The 18,806-nt window shown below is 36.9% G+C and overlaps 1 protein-coding gene across 9 annotated transcripts in view; it reads left to right on the top strand.

The window, feature by feature from the left end:
• The window catches only part of CALD1 (caldesmon 1), a 239,754-nt gene that overhangs the window by 166,205 nt on the left and 54,743 nt on the right, over nucleotides 1–18,806 (top strand). For 2 of the 9 annotated variants that reach the window (XM_074267872.1, XM_074267868.1), the window contains exon 1: nucleotides 137–349. The exons of the other annotated variants lie outside the window; for them this stretch is intronic. In XM_074267872.1, the coding sequence (XP_074123973.1) occupies nucleotides 303–349 (47 nt within the window). In that variant the 5' untranslated portion in view covers nucleotides 137–302. Of the gene's footprint in view, nucleotides 1–136; nucleotides 350–18,806 lie in introns of those variants that run through there. 9 annotated transcript variants of the gene reach the window in all.

Raw genomic sequence — 18,806 nt, 5'->3', positions numbered from 1 at the left:
AGGTACAAACAAGTGAGAGCTTCTATTAGAGAGATTACAGTAAAAAATAACAATCAGCTCTCTGAAGATCCTCTGCGGAGGGGAAGGGTTGGGAGGAGTAGATTTGGAGGAGGACTAGCTCAGACTTTCGTCACAGGGGCAGACCAAAATGTTAATACATAGGGTGAACAGGAGAGCATCCTGCAAACTCCATTAGGACTGAAACGAAAATGACATTCTTCCTGTCCCATTCTACACCCTAACGATTTGTCCAGTCCCTCACTGAACCTGGCAGCAGCTCCCACTGATTCTCAGCTGTAGACATGCTCAGCAGACCGCAGGGAAGACGGAGCCTATCCAGTCTCTCTCAGTGAGTGCTTATTTTGTTTTCATTTTTTGCCCTTTTTGCTTTTCTGTGTTGGATTTTGAGTAATGGGGTTAGGGGAAAGGAACCTTGGAAGAGTAGTAGAAACTTGGAGAGGCAAAAAGTCAGTAAGTTCCAGTAAAGTTCTAAAACTGTTCAAAACTTGGGTCTAAATACCATATGGGTTCTAAAATATCTTTTTTTTCCTTCCCATCTTGTTGTGTTTTGTAATACATGATCAGAGGTGGGCTTACTGTCATACTTGGGGGCATTCTTCTTGAGAGATCAGCATTCTAAGATTAAACAAAACAAAACAAAACAAAAAAATCCTGTGGTTAGTTAAACCCAGTCCCTCTTGTACCGAGTGATCACTTTTCAACACACTGATTTCATCTATTATTGCCCAATCCTCAGAGTAAATAGCAAAAAACTTTCATTATACAAGCAATCTGAACAGGGTAGGAAGAATCAAGAGCATATAATATTGATCAGGGTATTATTCAGATAACTGGCTCCAAGGTTAGAGAATTATGGAGGCAAAGAATATTTGAGCTCCCATTTTACAGATGAGAAAACTAAGTGTCTGAGAGGGGATTTGTACTCAGGTCTTCCTAAGTCCATAGTTTTGGGGAATTGTCGCTGTAATTGCACACACTGATACATCTCTTTGCCTTAGAGGTAGTATTAAGTCTCTGATGGGCAAGTTCTAAGTTTTCCTGCCTTCCTCTAAGATGATTTACCTCAGCATTAACAGTATAAAATTTTTTTGACAAAATTTGGTTTGGAGATTATTAACATTCTTGAATTCCAAGACTTATATTAGAGCTTTGTTATTATTGTAGGTATGTGTGAATGGCTGTTAAATACCCTCGAATTTTGATTTGTCAGCACAGTGCCTCACACACAGTAAGCATTTAATAAATGCTGGGTGCCTTAGTGGATTGATTACATTAATCTATGAAACATCATTGAGAGGTACTTCATCCATGATAATGTGCTGCCAATAAAGTCTGCCTCTATCTAATTCTCTTCAATAATGAGCAGCAAAGTCATGGGTTTCTATATTGCTCCTGATGGGGAAAAGAACAGTTGACATTTGGGATATACTATCTTCAGGATCAAGTCTAAATTGTTATTGCTTTCAGGAAACATTTAAGGGGCAGGATGATTTAAGAAAAAAAAGTTAAAAGCTTTTGTTTATGTGACTATTCAAATGATCAAAAAAAAAAATCTCCAAAAAAAACCCAACAACAACAAACCCTCTAAAGAATACTAAATGTCTTTAATCCTTCTATGAACCCTTAATAATCATCTCTTCTATTTTCCTAATGAGGGACAAAACATTTCCAGAAAAAAAAAAAAAAAAAAAAAACTATCTGTAAATCCCAGAAGGAATTTCACAGGCCATTTAGCCCCACCCATACCTGAGGAGGAATCACTACTACAATGTTACTGAGAAGTGGTCATTCAGTCTGTGTTTGAAGATTTCCTATGAGGAGACATATATCTGTCAAGGAAGCCCATTCTGTTTGTGGCAGCTCTCATTTTTAGCAAGTCTCTCCTTTTATCAAGTCTAATTTCGCCTATTTATCATTTCTGTCCTTTCTTCCTATTTCTGCTCTCTGGAATCAAGCAGAATAAATCTAATCTCGCTTCCACAGGCTTCATATTCTTCAAGATGGTCAAGATGTTCCTAAGAGCTCTCTTCTTTAGGCTAAACATCCCTAGTTCCTTTCCCTGGTGTCCATTGGCTTCATCTCAATGCTCCTGCTTATCTTTCCTCTAGAAGTGTTCCAACTAATCAAAGTCCTTGAAATTTGGTACTGAGAACTGAACACAGGACTAGTCTGACCAAGGCAAAACATGGTAAAACTACAGTCTCCCTAGTCCTGCTCAATGTAGCTTTTTTTTTTTTTTTTTTTTTTTTTTTTTTTTTTAACTTCCCTTTGGTCTGTATTAGAGGTGTTTCTCTTTAAAATTGGAATAGGTCTGTTTAGATCTCAAGCAATAAGTAAAATAAAACTACTTATCTGATATCAGCTGGGAAAGAAGTTCTGAGATAACAAGCCTACTTCAAATACTGAAACTCTTCTTTAATTATAACCATTTTATGGAAAACTTTCTAAAATGTGTCATAAAACTTTCCTTAACTTGTGATTGTGAATGTTGGGCAAGAGGAGTGAAATTAATAATTATTAAGTGATAAATTCGGGACGTATTGGCTTTTATAGAACTTTTTGCTCCTACGCTTACTGGTTCCCAAATACCATGTTTTTGCGGTTTTTGTCTGCTTTTTTACATTTTTCTATCTCCCTCTTCACCACGAAGTTGATATTTGATATTTTTCACTAGGATCAGAATATAATATGGTAGCTTCCTAATGGTTTACTGTGGAGGGAGGGAGAAGAGTAGAAAGATAATTAAATTTGTAGGATTGTCGTAATGGGGGATGCTAGGTGGCGCAGTGAATAGAGCACCAACCCTGACGTTAGGAGGACATGAGTTCAAAGCTGACCTCAGACACTTAATTCCTAGCTGTGTGACCCCTGGACAAATCACTTAACCCCAATTACCTCAGCAAAAAAAAAAAAAAAAATTTGTTATAATGTCAAGTAGTAGATAGCATTTACATAATACTAAGATTTCTGAAGTACTTTACAAATATTATCTCATTTTATTCTCACAATGACTCTGAGAGATAAATTCTCATTTAGGCAATGAGGAAACTAAAATACAGAGGTTAAGGGTTCAGGGTTCCAGAGTTAATAAATGTCTGAGGCAATGTTTGAATTAAATTCCTCCAGAATCCAGGTACAACCCATTGTCTACTATGACATCTAGCTGTTTTTTATACATAAGATAAAATTAATTAGAATCTAATGAAAGTGAGAATCCTAAAAGTCTTGCATAAAAATCAAGCAAAAATAAAAATTTAGTGATTATTAGTTTGGGTGTCCCCTTTCTAGTCAATATATAAAATTACTTTTGGATTTATTGCTCTGTCCTAGAGATTTGACATCCTACCAAGTATAGGGTTGCTATAACTTCTTAATTGAAAAAAATTTTTAAAAAAGTTTTTAGAAAAACTAATGAGAAGTCATGGTAGCATGCATTGACTTTAAATTCAGTAAATGACGTTACTGAAGTTTGCCTACTACAATCAAGATTATGCTAAAGTTCTTTCCTTATTTAATCAATACAATTACTCCTCTAAAATTTACTTTTAAAAAATGAGACCCTTGTGACTGGCGTTTTACGGATCATGTTGTACTTTAAAATGTTAAGTGCTTACAACCAAATTTGTAATTCTTTATGAATTCATTAGGCTTTTTACTTGGGCTATTTCTACACAACTTCAAAGCTATATGGAAGTTTATATGTAAGCAGAGAAGGTAAGGGCCATACAAAGGTCACACTGCTACTTCCAACAGTAAAAACAGAATCAAGTCCAAATTCATTATTTACAGAAAGATATACAGATCTAGAATAGTGAAGGGAACTGCCCAGGATTCCTCAAGTTGTAGGTGGGAGAGTCGAATTTTTTTTCTGATCCCCAAATCCAGTGACCTTTCTACAAATGCCAACATTTCCTACATGGTTATGAAGAGGGGGGAAAAAACAAACAACTTCCCTTGACCCTCTATCCTGATCTTTAAACTATCTTCCATAGCTCTTCCCTTTCACAGGGAAATTCTGGGCAGGAGCAGAGAGGGGGACTGTTTATATTCCCCTCCTCAACGTTTTCCCCTACTCACATCTCAATCCTTTTGAAACTGGCTTCCAGCCACACCATCTGACTGAAACTGCTCTCTCCATGATCTCTTCATCATTAAACACATTGATTTCCCCCCATTTTTCATATTTCTTTCCTTTTCTGCATCATTTGTATTTGACCAACTACCTTCTCTGGATACTTTTGTGGGGTTTTGTGTCACTGTTATTATAATATGGTTCTTTTCCTACCTCTTTGACCTATTCTTAGTCTACTTTGCAGGATTCTCATTAATCTTGCCTTCCCCCCATCCACTCCAAGCCTCATTTGCACAACTGTGGAGATGTATATTCCATAGTTCTGGTCTGGTCTCTTTCCTTCTCTCTGCATTCTTTCTTGATGATCTCAACTGCCTGGGATTCAACTGTCATGTTTATGCAGATGACTCCCAAATGAACACATCCAGATTTCATTTCTCTCCTGACTTCCAGTCTTCAATGCCTCCTAGATCTCTCTCCTTCAATGTCCCACAGGCATTTCCAAGTATAAAGAACAAAACTAGAGCTCATTCTCCTTTTCTCCTTCCTATTTCCAACCGATCCCTCCTTCCAACTCCTCAGGACCATTCTTTCCATCACCAGATTCACCACCTAGGAATCCCCTTGTCTCTTAACTCTCTTCCCATTGCCATTCAGTCGCCAAATTTTGTTGTCTACTTTCATAACATCTGTCACTCCAATTCTCTTCTCCCCCTCTATTTTCACTATTTTCTCTATTTTTTTGAATACCACTAATGCATCCTCCACATAACTGCCCAATTGATGTTACTAAAGGGTCTGACCCTTTCCCTACTAAAGAAGTTTTAATGGCTCCCTGTTGCCCCTAGGATAAAATATCAGCTCTTCTCTCTGATATTTTAAGCTCTTTACAATCTACGGCCAGCTTATCTTTCCAAAGGGATTATTCATTACTCCATATGTAGTCCACATTTCAGACAGTCTGTCCCATAAGCTATTTTTAGTATATGAAAGTCCATGTCCTGCTCCCATGTTTTTGTCCCCAATTCTTAAATGTTCTTCCACACTTTTACCTCCTGAAACCCTAACTTCCCTTCAAACTCCAAATACTATTCCCAGATTCCATCCTGAGCCTTTGGAGCTTCACACCCAGTCATGCATTTATTTCTGACATATTTTATATTGTCTATCTATGGACTTGCAGCACCCTCTCCGTAAATTATAAGGCCCCCTGGGGAGGCACTATCTCCCTTTTATATTTTTATCTTCAATGAGCGGCGTAATTCTTGGCACATAGTAAGTTTGTTATTGTTCATGCTCAGTCATTTTTCAGTCATGTCTGACTCTTTGTGACTCCATCTGGAGTTTTCTTGGCAGAAATACTGGCGTGGTTTGTCATTTCTTTCTCTATCTAGCTCATTTACATCAAGTGTGTTTAATGATGGGAAAAACTGACTCCAATAGGGTTAAGTGACTTGCCCAGAGTCACACAGCTACCAAGTGTCTGAGGTTAGAGGAACTCAGAAAGATGAATCTTCCTGATTCAGGTCCAGTACTATATCCATTGTACTTAAGAGAAAAGTAGATCATTATTGTATTGTTTTACTTTTAATAAAATAACCACTTAGGATGTGATAGTGACTTTTCCTTATCATTTTATTGATTCAGAATTTAATTAGAATATTACTTTCCAATCCTCATCGAACACTGATTCAGAGTTTAAACCCTTCCAGTGTTTTTGCAGCCTTATTTTCCAGGTATAACATTAGCAGAATATTAAATTGACTCCTATCTGCTTTTTTTGACCTTTGATATCTTTTCTTTTTTAAGCAAAAGTGAATTACAGAGAAGATCTTAATTTGCTTACTCTAATAACTTTCCAGGCTTTTTCCTTTTGTTCTCTGTGTAGCAGAAGAGAAGGAAAAAACAACAAAAAGTATTCTTGTGCCTACAATACAAAGTCTCTGTTCTAGATTCTCTGATCTGAAGGAGCCTTTCTTTCTTTTTTTTGGGGGGGGGGGTCAATTATGTTCTTGGAACAAAACATTCCCCCATTCTAGGCACTCTAGCTGAGAGTGGCTAACGTTATGTAACTTAAAATCTACAATAACGTAACAAGTCTTCAAATCGGACTTTTTTGGATGTGTGGGTTGGAAAATTGAGCTTAGGTAAAGGCACCTACCACTCGGAGAATGGAGTGGCCCTGCACAGTGAGAAAGTGAGAATCGTGCTCTCCCCATTTCCCAGGAGATGTGGAGGAATGCTTTCACTTCCCAGACTTTCACTAGGTTACAGAGCAATAGGTCTTAGGTCTTTCCTACATATGGTTACCAGACACTAGAAATGTCCAGGAGAGCCGCAAGGAGGGAAAATGGAGGACACGACTAATTAAACATTAGGCTTCATCAGCAATGATATACAACAGCACGTATTACAGTACAAGTTTGCCCATTGTACATGATGTCAGATGGTGTTGATAGGCTATCGGTAAGATTAATTAGTCATATCCTATGTTGTCACTAAAAGAATGAAAGAAGTTTAAAGCTCATCCCAGAAAAAGAGAGAAGCCATCCAAAAATGCCACTTGCAAGCAAATTGGAATCATTTGATCTTGAAACTGAGTACTATAAAATTTCAAATAGTTTTACATGAATTTTTATTCCTAATTAACAAATCAACAAGCATCAAAGATATTTAAAATTCTAGCCAGCTGGAAATGTAAGGGAGGAAATGAGGATATGTCTTTCTCTGACCAGTTGCCTGGTAACTCAAAACATGAGTATGTCTTAGAAACTTGCAGATGAATGTTGTAACTAATAACCACGCATAGGACCTCAGGCTCTGATTTGGTCATTTTTCTGGCCTGATTTTGAGGCAGATAGGTGGTACAATGGATAGAACACTAGATCTGGAGTAAGGAAGAACTGAATTCAAATTCTACCACTGCCACTAACTATGTGACCTGGGACAAATAATTTAACCTCTTTGCCTCAATTTCCTCATCTATAAAATGAGGATAATCATAGCACCTACCTCATAAAGTTGTTCTGGAGATAAAACAAGACATTTTAAAAATGCTTTACCAACCTTAAGTACCATATAAATGCTAACTATTATTATTACTTAAATTTTAACTCAGACTACATGTAAACCCATCCAATGATACAAAATCAAAGTGAGCTGGAAGGGGTTAGTGAAGAATTATTTCTTCCTTAGGACTGGGAAATATACCTCCCTAGTCATAAAAAATGTCTGATCTTTTTAATTATAAGTAACTAAACTTCTCTACCTTAATAAAGGCTGATGGGGTTAAATGGTTTATAGGACAAGTGAACTATGGAGACAGTGTCAAGGGATAAATAGTGCATCTTCTGGCCTTATCTAGTCTTGTTATCACCAATGAGAAGGTGTTTGAGATTCTTTGATTAGTCAGAACATTCTTTCCAGTTCTTTCCTCTGCTCCCCTCCAAATTCTATAAAATGTTTAGATTAGAGAACTTCTCTTTGGTTCTCATTATTTATACCCAGCTAGAATATTGAACGCTGAAAACTATACTTTTCCATGTTCCTTCAAGGTTCATCAAGAAAAGTGGCAGAGAGGAATTCTTGATGACTGTTAGTCAATCAATAAGCATTTATTTTGTTGGATCCTGTGGCCAGTATGGGGGGTACATAAGAAAAGAACAACAACAATAATAAAAAGACCCTAACCTTAGCTCATATTTTAATCATGGAAACTGCATAGAAATAAGTGAACATACAAAATGTGTATAGTATTAATTGAAGATAATTTCAGAGGGATGAGTAGCTAGTGAAAAAAAGCCTGCAATCAGGAAGAAATCTTCCTAAATCAAATCTAGCCTTAGATACTTAGTAGCTGAGTGACCTTTGCCTCAGTTTCTTCATCTGTAAAATGAGCTGGAGAAGCAAATGACAAATAATTCCATTATCTTTGCCAAGAAAACCCTAAAAATGACTAAAGGAGAAAATTTCAGAGGAAGGCCCTAGTAGCAGGGAATGGGGAGATTGTGAAAGGTCTCATATAGAAGGTGGGATTTAGGTGGAGTTTTGAAGCAGTCAGAGAAACCCAGAAATAGAGGTGAGAAAGAAAAGCAATCTAGGTGGGGGGCAGTTAGTGAAAAAGGCATACCGCTGGAAGATGGAGTGCCATGTACAAGGAACAGCAAGAGCAGTTTTGCTAATGTCATTAAAACAGGGAATTTGTAACCTGGAAGCTCCAACAGGAACAAGATAGAACAGACTATGCTTTCAATTTACCTGGCAGTCTCCTATATGTCTCTAAAGCAGGAGTTCTTTACTTTTGTGTATGTGTGTGTGTGTGTGTGTGTGTGTGTGTGTGTGTGTGTGTGATGGATCCCTTTATGAATCTCTTCTCAAAATTATAAGCTGGAAAGATAGGAAGGGCCCAGTTTGTGCAAGGTTTTATATGTCTTGATCCTGAAGGAAATAGAGAGCCATGGGAGTTTATTGGGGGTGGGGGAATGTTTCATATACTTTAGGAAAAATGCTTTGATAACTAAGTGGATGATGGATTGGACACTTTAAGAGCCATGGAAGTTTATTGGGGGGAGGGGGAATGTTTCATATACTTTAGGGAAAATGCTTTGACAACTAAGTGGATGATGATTTGGAGACTTGAGGGGGAGATCAATCAAAAAGTTATTACAGTGGTCCAGACATGAGGTGATAAGAGCCAGTACCAGGGGGACTATTGACCATTATTCTGTCCAGGTATGAAGTTATACGGGCCATTGACCATGGTTCTGTCTCCTTTGAGTAGTCTTAGGCTCTTCCCTTTTTAGGTTTACAAAATGGCCTAATTACCAGTTTCCAGTGAATCTAGCTGCATTCAACTTACTACATTAGATTTTAACGATGAGGAAGCTACTCCTGAGATGTGAATCACATATGCATTGATCCTTCAAAACTTGGTGAGACTTTTTAGCAAATTACCAACCTAGCAGCTAAATGGAAATTCAGTCATTCTAAATGATTATGCATGCATAACTATAAGTTTCCTCATGGGGAGACAGGTTCTCTTGGAAAGATAAACTATGTCATCTTTACCATTATTCTTGTCTCATGACCTTTTAATAAAAGTTAAAGGAAAACAACCCAAACTTAATTTTTAAAAAAAATTTAACATTTAATCCTCACCTGATCACCACTTCTAAATTATGTCTTTATCTGTATTAACCATCTAAAGTGACTTAAACAAGTTCCCCATCATTTGATATTATCTTATATTATCTTCAGTCTTTCCTTCCTCTATTTTCCCAGTCAGAAGTATCTTGTCCATTTCATTTTGTTCTTTACCAATTTTATATTCTAGTTTACTTTCAATTAGTAATGACTATCACATTTATATTTCTAATGTCATTAAAACAGGAAATTTGTCACCTGGAAGCCCCAAAAGGAACAGGATAGAACTGATTATGCTTTCAATTTACCTGACAGTCTCCTATATATCTCCAGTGCAGGAGTTCTTCATTTTTATATGTCATGAATCCCTTTATGGACTTCTTTTCAAAGTCATATTTTTAGATAATTGAAGGAAATTTTAAATTTCAGTTAGAGTTGGTGAAAATAAAGATCTCATTTTCCCCCTATTCAAGTTCACAGATCCCTTAAAATCTATCTGTGAACCCCTTATAAGAACTCTTCTTCTAGAAGTTTGTCTAATAGATGCCTCTTCAAAGATGGAAAAAAGTGATCCTAGGAGTCAAGTCTGGAGCAGCCATGATCCAAGAGGTTTTTGAGGGGACACAAGAATTTGAATCAGCTTTTTCTGACCTGAACTTCCTGATCCAACTTGGAGTGGGCTTGAACCTATGAGACAGCTCTTACTTAGTCGTAGAACAGAGGCTGATGAGGATGAGGAAAAAAATAGTGACCAAGTCACAGCCTGGGAGGGATTACAGAATAGACTTTAATTGTCTTATATTGTATAGGTCCGTTTGAGAAACAGTAGTAATGGAAGAAAAAAAACTAAAACATTCATTTAAAAATAATAATAAAAGATCCAGTCTGGCTGGTGAGTAAGGGTTGAAGGAGAGGAATATGAATATAAGCCAAGGTTACAGGATGGGAATAAAGGGAACATAGGGAAAAACTCATACCCATGGATATGATTCTTGTAATCTACCCAGAAGTCCAAAGAGAACTTTTGCTGATATTATGGTGACCCATGGCAGACAGAGACATTGCAAGGCTGTTCAGGATCGAAGACCAATTGACTTCAGCCCCATCTAAACCAGTAAACCACGCCAAAAGAATATTGGCTTCCCTACAATCAATTCCCTCTCCACTTTCAATTGAAGCCTTCTCTGAACTGAATTTCCAAGGAAAGCTTCAAAAACACCCTTCCTAAAAATGCATTTAAAAGAAAAAGCATATTAGTGCTTGAGTTTCTTTTCTTTTCTTTTCTTTACAAAACCATAATTGCAGCCTATACCAAATAGGTTGTCCTCCATCCGATGAGGCTTTAATTTTTCCAGTCCCCTCCCTTCAATGTCCATTAGCCACTTCTCTTTTTGCTTGATGAGCAGCACATGTCGAAGCCACTCTTGGGGCCATCAAGCATGGCCAGTCTTTCTCTCCCCTGCCAGTGTCCTAATAAGGGAATAAATGAGCCCTTATTGGTGAGGTAAGAGGAGTCAGGCAGTGGATAATATTTTTGCTGATTGAGAAGGATAAGGTGTGGTTTGGCAGGTATTTCATTGGTTTGGCTGACTCTCGACATAGTTTGTCTCTTTTACAGTTCAAATCCCATAGAACAGACTGTCAGGCAGGCTGGTTTTTTGGTATTTTTTTCTGCAGATGTTTAGCTAAGCCATAAAAATTTCATCATGTCACGGATTGTACATGCTAAGGAAAGATGAGGATTCTTTGTGGCATGATGTTTCTACCATGCACACAAAAAAGGGAAGGTTAAGATTATAAGACAGATCCCATAGAAGTAGTTTTGTTTTAGTTTTTCCCTCAAAGGATAATGGCTATACCTCAGGTAACTGCCTCCAAGTGACAGTGGTGTCTGCTTTATGTAGCAAAGATAAAGCAGTGAACTTGTCTTAAGGCTTGAGCATCCAAGAGTAGAGCTAGAATATCTCTCTCAAGATACTCACACATTTTTATTTTTACTTTGAGAAAGGAACAAAATCACAGAAACATTGATTTAGAACTAGAAGAAATCTTAGAAATCATTAAAGTCCAAAGTTAAATAGGTCTCTTAACAGATTTGTAGGTTTATTGAGGTTGATCCATTCTCAGGGGCAGAATGGTGCTTTTGAAACAAATCAGTATTAGATACGTTTGAATTTTTCCTATCAAATGAATAAAATCAGAAATCTAAAATTAGAAAGAACCTCAACTTCCTTATTAGATGAGGATCAAGTAGATTAAATGACTGATATAGGTAGTAAGTATCTGGTTTTTAATCCAAGTTTCTGAGATTCCAAGTCTAAGGCCTTAAGTTTTGTCAAAGTAGGTGGGGCTGGGAGGAAGAGGGGAAGCATAATCAGCCATAGTTAAAAATACTGACATTGTATGACTTTCTTATTTTCTGAATATTTGCCATTTTTAAATTTAATTTAATCCATTTTTTTTTTGCTTTTTCTTATATTTTAAGCCAATAACTTTGAGGACTATTTCATTTGTATATTTATATTTCCAGCATCACACATAATATCTTGTACATAGTAGACAAACTGAATGTTGGATGAATGGATGGACTTTAGAGCTAAATCTTTATGTGAGGGAGGAAGGCAGATGACCTCATGAATAGTTCTAGTATAGAATGTAATTAATTCATTTGGCCATCTCAGGGATACATTGAATGACCATATTATCAATCTGGCAGAAGAACCTCAAAATAAATGGAGTAAATTAACTGGAATAGAGTTTCTTTCATTCTTTTACTTGCTTTGAAGTCTTTACTTTCCATATCCTCCCAGGCCGCCAAAGACTCACCCTTAGGACTTCATAGGAATATGAAGGAGTACACTGAGAGAAATGGTGAGATAGCAAAGATGGGGTAGGGAATAGAGTGAGGAAGATTCCTTTCAAGGAGCAGGAAAAGGCACTGCTTATCTTCCAAGTCACTGAGATTGCAATGAAAGAGGAAAGTTAGATAAACAAGCATTCAAATGGAAATAATTTATCTGGCCAACATCAATGGTCAGAATTGTTAAACATTAATTCTCTTTGCTAGTTTGACTTCAACCCCTAAGTTCTAACAAAGAGCTGAAGTCAAAAAGTGATCTCACTAAAAACTGTTTAAGATGACCTTTAGTAAACTAAAAATAATCAATTTCCAGTAGCCCAAATCATAGTTATGATCTATGTCTAGTTGACATGGAACCCCTCAAGTGCAAGAAGCAACATGAAAATGAGAAAATTAATTTTTAAAAAACTAAATCGCACTTGCTAAAATTTCTAAGTTTTATACTCTGGCTTAGGGATTAAAATTCTTTATGATTGCAAAAAAAACTGATGAAAATGTTTGCTGCTAGTAATCACTTATTACTTAGAGAGGAGTAAAGGAAGAAATGTACTGTCATCATCTCTCTGGAAAGGACTTTAGAGATCATTTAGCCCAACTTTTTCAATTTATGGATGAGATTCAGTCATATAGATAATAAGTACAAAACGACCTAATTGTCCTCTAAGTCCAAACTCTTTGTTGTTCAGAGCTGCTTCATTTGCATCATTCTTAATTTTTTTCTCCTTCCCCATTTTCACTGGACTGTCCCCCCCTCACCACTGGACTGAATCTGATCAGTCACAATGAGGAGAAACCTATGGCACTGGAAGAAAACACTCAAGAGAACGCATTTGTCCATGGCTTGCCTCAAAGGATCATAAAACCCCTTGGGAGGGTCCTTAGAGATCATCATTAGATTATAAACTCCTTGTGAGAAGGAATAGGCTTTTGCCTCTTTTCATTTCCACAGTTTACCTACTACAGGGCCTAGCACATAGTAGGCACTAATAAATGTTGATTATTTGATTGATCATCTACTCCAATAACCTTTTTTCTGCAATAATCTCCAATTCAAAATTCCCAGGAGCCATTCATCTAAGTTCTCAAGGTAATCCATTCCATTTCTGACCCTCACCCTAATTCCATTTCTATGCCTCCATTTACCAATTTGTTCTCTTGTCCTAGTGAGCAGACACATGGAGCTTTGAGCCAAGGATGAGGGAAGATTTAGAGTGAATGGGAGGCAAAGACATGGAGGCAATGAATATAGCCTATCCTTTTTTTTAAATAGTATTTTTTTTTCAATTACACATAAAGACAATTTTTAACATTCATTTTTTATAAATCTTTGAGTTCCAAATTTTCTTCCTTCCTCCATTCCTTACCCCCTTCCCTAAGACAGCAAGCAATTTAATATAGGTTATATATGTATAATCATGTAAAATATATTTCCATATTAGTCATGTTGTAAAAGAAGAAACAGTCTGCCTCCCCAAAATTACAAATTGCAAAAGCAAAAAACTGAATGTAGAGTATACTTCCTGCAATTTAGTGGTAAAATAAAGGTCAGGGATATCATGTTAACTTGGTGGGATGGTAGGGTCAAAGGAAGGGTTTTTTTGGTTTGTTTTTATATAAGCAAAGCATGTTTGTAGGCAAAAGGGAAAGAGTCATTGGAAAGATAAGATCTAAAGATGCTAACGTGGAGATAACTGTTGGAGTTAAGTCCCAAAAGGGATTAGTAGATACACACACACAGGCACGCACATACTCTTTCTATCAGACCTAGAATACTTTGGGAATTCCAGTCCTGACTAGATTCTAAATAATCTCAAATCTAATAGTGTTCCCAAGAATAAATAAAATAGGAAATATGGATTGAGGAAGGGAAAGTAGCACTCAGAAGGTATTTCTGTAGAGTAGGTGATGATGAGATATGGGACCACCTAGAATACTGAAAGAAATAGTTGTCTATGAATAACTGTAATCATGCATCTAACTTGCCCTCAGTGGATTTATAATCTAGTTATAGAGGTAGGACATGAAAAAATAAATAGTAACACAAAAGAGAAAAAACATTTTATAAACAGTATAAATCATAAACATTCATAAACACAAAATAAATCAGGGTCACATAATGTCAAAGGAATGGTTCGAACAAGTTCTATCAGAATATAAAGAAAGATCATTATGTGCTAAATGCAGGAGTTCTTAACTTAAGGTTGGTGAATTTTAAAAAATATCATAACAGTGTTTTAACATAATTGGCATTTTAAAATCCTATGCATTTCAAAAGAAGAGAGTGCCAAAGGGTTCCATAATATAAAAAATGGTTAAGAAACCTGTAATGGTCTAAGAAATCTTCCTGAAGGAAGAATTTGATCTGAAAATTAAGAAAGTTTAATTGAGAAAGTTTTCCCTAGATTACATTTGATTTATGATGGTGAGAAGAAATCTAAATTTTGAAAGTTCTGTTCAGGATTCCAGAGGTTTGGATTAGATGAGGTGGTCACTGAGATCTTGGATTTAGGAAGACCAGGTGTGGCTTAACCTTGCAGGCAGCAAATGAGGGTGGGGGGAGGCAGAATGACAGGGAAAATACTGCATTCTGAAAAATGGAAAGCTAGGTTGGATTATTCACAAAGGGTCCTCTACAGGCCTACTGCTCCAAACGATTTGTAGGATTTGCTAAAGTTAAGTCTCCTTTTGTTACTAGGATTTATGGAGCCCTTGATAGTGAGTAGCTGGACCCAGTGTTTTATTTCTTTGATGGGATGTGAACACTGGGAGGGCTGAGGAGTAAAACGAAGCAGCTGGAACATGAAATGAAAATAGAAGCTAGACACAGTGTGCTAAGTTGGAGGGCTTCCCGAGCAATATTACTCTCTTTGGACTTGACCCGACTTCCCTTTCCTTACTGACCATGTCTACAGTAGACTTCACTAGCCTTATGTTTTTAGGCCTAATGTCAAGTCCAGCTAAAGCTACGGTAGTTCCTTCAGGCCAGTAGGGTGTTAGTAGCTTACTGGAAGTTGATAATAATTGATAACCAGGGCAAAATAAGACTTCATCCCTATTTTTGTTCGTTATTTGGGAAAAAGGCTCAATCTCCATCCTCGCAAAGGCTTTGTGCCTTCAATCCCCCTTGTTTCTCCCAGCATTACTATACTATAAGAACTAGGGTAGGGTAAATGAGCTTTGGTCCAGCTCATTTGGAGCTCCAGTGGCTTGGCATTCAGAAGCATGTGTTTTTCCTTGGCCACCATCACCACAGCCCTTCCAACTGATTTGGGTTTATTAGGAGGTTTTTTGTTTTTGTTTTTTTGCCTTTGATTAAAAAAAAAATTACTAGTTACACCTCTGTGCATAAGTCATTTCACTATTTCCATTCTAACCAGAGCATCATTTCCTCAATTGTCAAATGAGAGAACTGCACTAAATGATTTCTAAGCTCCCTTCCATCTTTAACAAAAATTTGCTAAAGTTTTTTTTAGTATAGATGATGACCCACCATAAGTAGAACACATCCTCTAACTAGAGCATCATTTCTTCAATTGTCAAATGAGAAAACTACTGATTTCTAAGGTCTCTTCCATCTTTAACAAAAATCTGGTAAAGTTTTTGTTTGTTTGTTTGTTTGTTTTTTGTTGTTGTTTTTTTTTTTTTTTTTTAGTATAGATGAATACATGCTCTAATCTTCTTTTCTACTAGAGAAGGTCTCACTGGCCCAAGCTGATCCCCAGGTCACCTTCAAGAATGAATGATCTGGAATCCAGGATGTGACCTTTTATTGTCCATTTCTTGTTCCCATCCATGAAGAATCTTCCTCTTGCCATCAGCTATTCTTACATCTCTACAAGCTTCTGTGCAGGAGGGTGGTCCGTGAGCCAGTGAGGTGTCAGAAGCATGAATGGATCTCCTGTTAAATGCTCTGGAGCTGTTGGGCTAGTAATCATATAATAGGGTTCTATGCAAGACTGGCAGCGATCCCTCCAACCTGCGGAGGTAGAAATAATACCCCCAGAGGGCTCTCTCTGAGTGATCGAATGCTTCCTGAACAGGGAGAGAGGTGCCAACCTGTCTGAAAGGGAATGGCACCAGGTGCATTTTGGAAGAGGGGAAATGAATACTAAACCTTTTTTTTTTTTTTTCTTCCAATTAAAAAAAAAATAAAGCAGGAGCTGCTGAGTGTTGGATGCATGTTTTGGGTTGTTTTGTTTGTTTGTTTTCTGGAGGAAAAGAGTGTGATGGGCCTGTAATAGAAATCCATTATTTCACAAAGCCTGCTGGAATCAGCCTCTCTATTAGGGCTCTCTATCTTAAGATAATGGAAAGAAGTTACTTCTGACACAATGCCTGTGATTTGAGTTAGCTCATTTTGGTTAGTCACAAGTTTCTAATCCCTTTGCTTTAAGACTTGATAGTATATCTTCTTTTTGTATTTTAAAATTCCTTTTCTTTCCATAGTGAGATAGCTGGCAGTCTGATAGCATACAGGGAAGTCTTGCCATCCATCTTACATAGCACAGAAGGTCAATCATTTAATCAAAGTCTTTTGAAAGGAAACATAGATTTCTAATAATGATAGCTAACATTTATATGGTGCTTACTATGTGCCAAGCACTATGTTAAGTACTTTGGAATCATTATCTCATTTGTTCTTCTGATATCCCTGGGAGGTAAGTGCTATTAATATCCCTAGTTTACAGACAAGGCAAACCTGGTTAAGTGACTTAACCAGAGTCACATAGCTAGTGTCTGAGGGCTCAATTTGAAGTATGACAGCCATTTCTAATTCAAAGATTTAAATCCTTCCAAAGTTTATGTAATTAGTGAATCAACAAAGCATTTATTAAATACCTGAAATATGCTGGTCCCTGGGCTATATGGTGGGAATATAAAAAAGATACAATCTTAGAGTGAGATCTGACAGAGATTTTTGCCCCTAATCTGTGACCTTTTGGCTGGTTTTATATAGATATGATTTATTCTATATTAAGCCTGCACCTAGAGACTGGGGGCTGGTTGATTATCAGGTAGCTGAATGGAAGCTAGCCTTTTGGTTTAATTACTTCAAATATTCTATGGTATTGTTTAGTCTGTACACCTCTTTCTACTCTTTTGTGAATGATCTGTTCCATCCTTGGCTAAGAGGGATAGTCTAGTCCAGTCCCTTCATTTTACAGAAGAAAAGTTTGGATTTGTTCATAGGTACTCAGGTGTCCAGAAACAGAGCTGGGATCTGAATGCAGGTCCTCTGATTCTAAATTAACAGTTTTCTCTATTCTCTCTCTTCTGTACCATTAAAAAAAATAGAACCTGGAAATAGGAATTCCCAAATGTTTCCCCAAGATGCTTATTTGGGGCCCTTCAGATTATGTTCATATATAGATGGTCAAATGAACCTGAGTCCTTAGCAATTAGTGAAAAGTCACTTTGTGGGATTTTGGTCCAGGTAGGCAGTTAGTTGCAAGCTTCACTCTTCAAGGGGTAAGGCTGAAATAGCATATATTGTATACTGTTTGGAATCTGGCTTTTTCAGCCTCACTCTCCTTTCATTTGCCAGCATAAATACAGCTTAAGTTTTATGACCATTTCACAATAAAAAAAAAAAAAATTGTGAGTTTGGCAAAAATCCTAGATTAGGTACAAAAGAGGAATTCACATTCTCAAATGCACAGTGAAGATGAGCTCAGTGTCCATTAGCCAGATTTTATATTTACCAGGTTGTAAGTCAGGGACAAAAATTGTGGGTTTTGTTCTTCTTAATTTCATTAAAATACTAAGCATATAATCCACCAATCTCAATCCCTTATCCATATCTTTCCCAAACACTCTTAAAATAATAAACTATTTTTAGATAATCTTATAATCTAGCCCAGCTCTTTCACTTTGCAGAGGAGAAATCTTAGGTTCAAAGAGGTCAAATGATTTGCCTGACAATGGACTAAACCTTACTTCAAATAAAGAGTAGGATCATCAGATTATAATTTTAGAGTTGAGTGACCTCAGAGGCCATCTAATCTAATCCCCTCACTTCACAGATGGGGAAATACCCAGTGAGAATGTGTGGACACTAGTAAGAGTTAGAAAGATTTCTATTTCCACAGCCATTCTTCTGGCTCTCAGCCTTAGTGTTCTTTTCACCACACAAAATAACCAATTTATTTTCCATACCATCAAGCATTACTTCCTAGATATCTATAATCAAGGTACTTTTTAAAAATCCATAAAGAAGGAACAACTTCTTTGAATCCTAGTGCCAAGTTGCTCTATATAGATGAACAGAGAATATGGTGGGTTTGGTAGAGTACACTAAGCTCAGAACATTAAAATCAGAGCTGATAACTGTCAGAAGGCAGAACGTTGTATTATCCTGGTCCTAGAATCAGACAGCCAAGTTTTAAGTCCCATCTCCCAAACTGAAAATGTGGGAGAGCCTTCTCAAAGTTTCACTTGACTTCCCTGTAAAATGGGGGAAATGGCACTGGAACCAATCTATTGGTGAGATAGTCAGGAATTCAGTAAGTCAGGAAGTCAAGGAATACTTTGAAAAACCTTCAAATTTTAGAAAAATGTGAACTCTTATTAAGCCAGTTGAATTTACTGCTAATAGCAGAACTTTGAAGAGAAGTGTTCCTTCCATTTCTCCTTTGTACTTCCATTCTGCCTCAGTTTACATTTGGAAGCAGTATCATTCAAATGAGGGAAGACTGAGAGGGGAGTGGGGCA

This window comes from Sminthopsis crassicaudata, chromosome 5, assembly GCF_048593235.1.
Source record: "Sminthopsis crassicaudata isolate SCR6 chromosome 5, ASM4859323v1, whole genome shotgun sequence".
Lineage (NCBI taxonomy): Eukaryota > Metazoa > Chordata > Mammalia > Dasyuromorphia > Dasyuridae > Sminthopsis > Sminthopsis crassicaudata.
The sequence above is the reverse complement of the archived record's forward strand: the minus strand, read 5'-3'. Positions and strand labels throughout refer to the sequence as shown.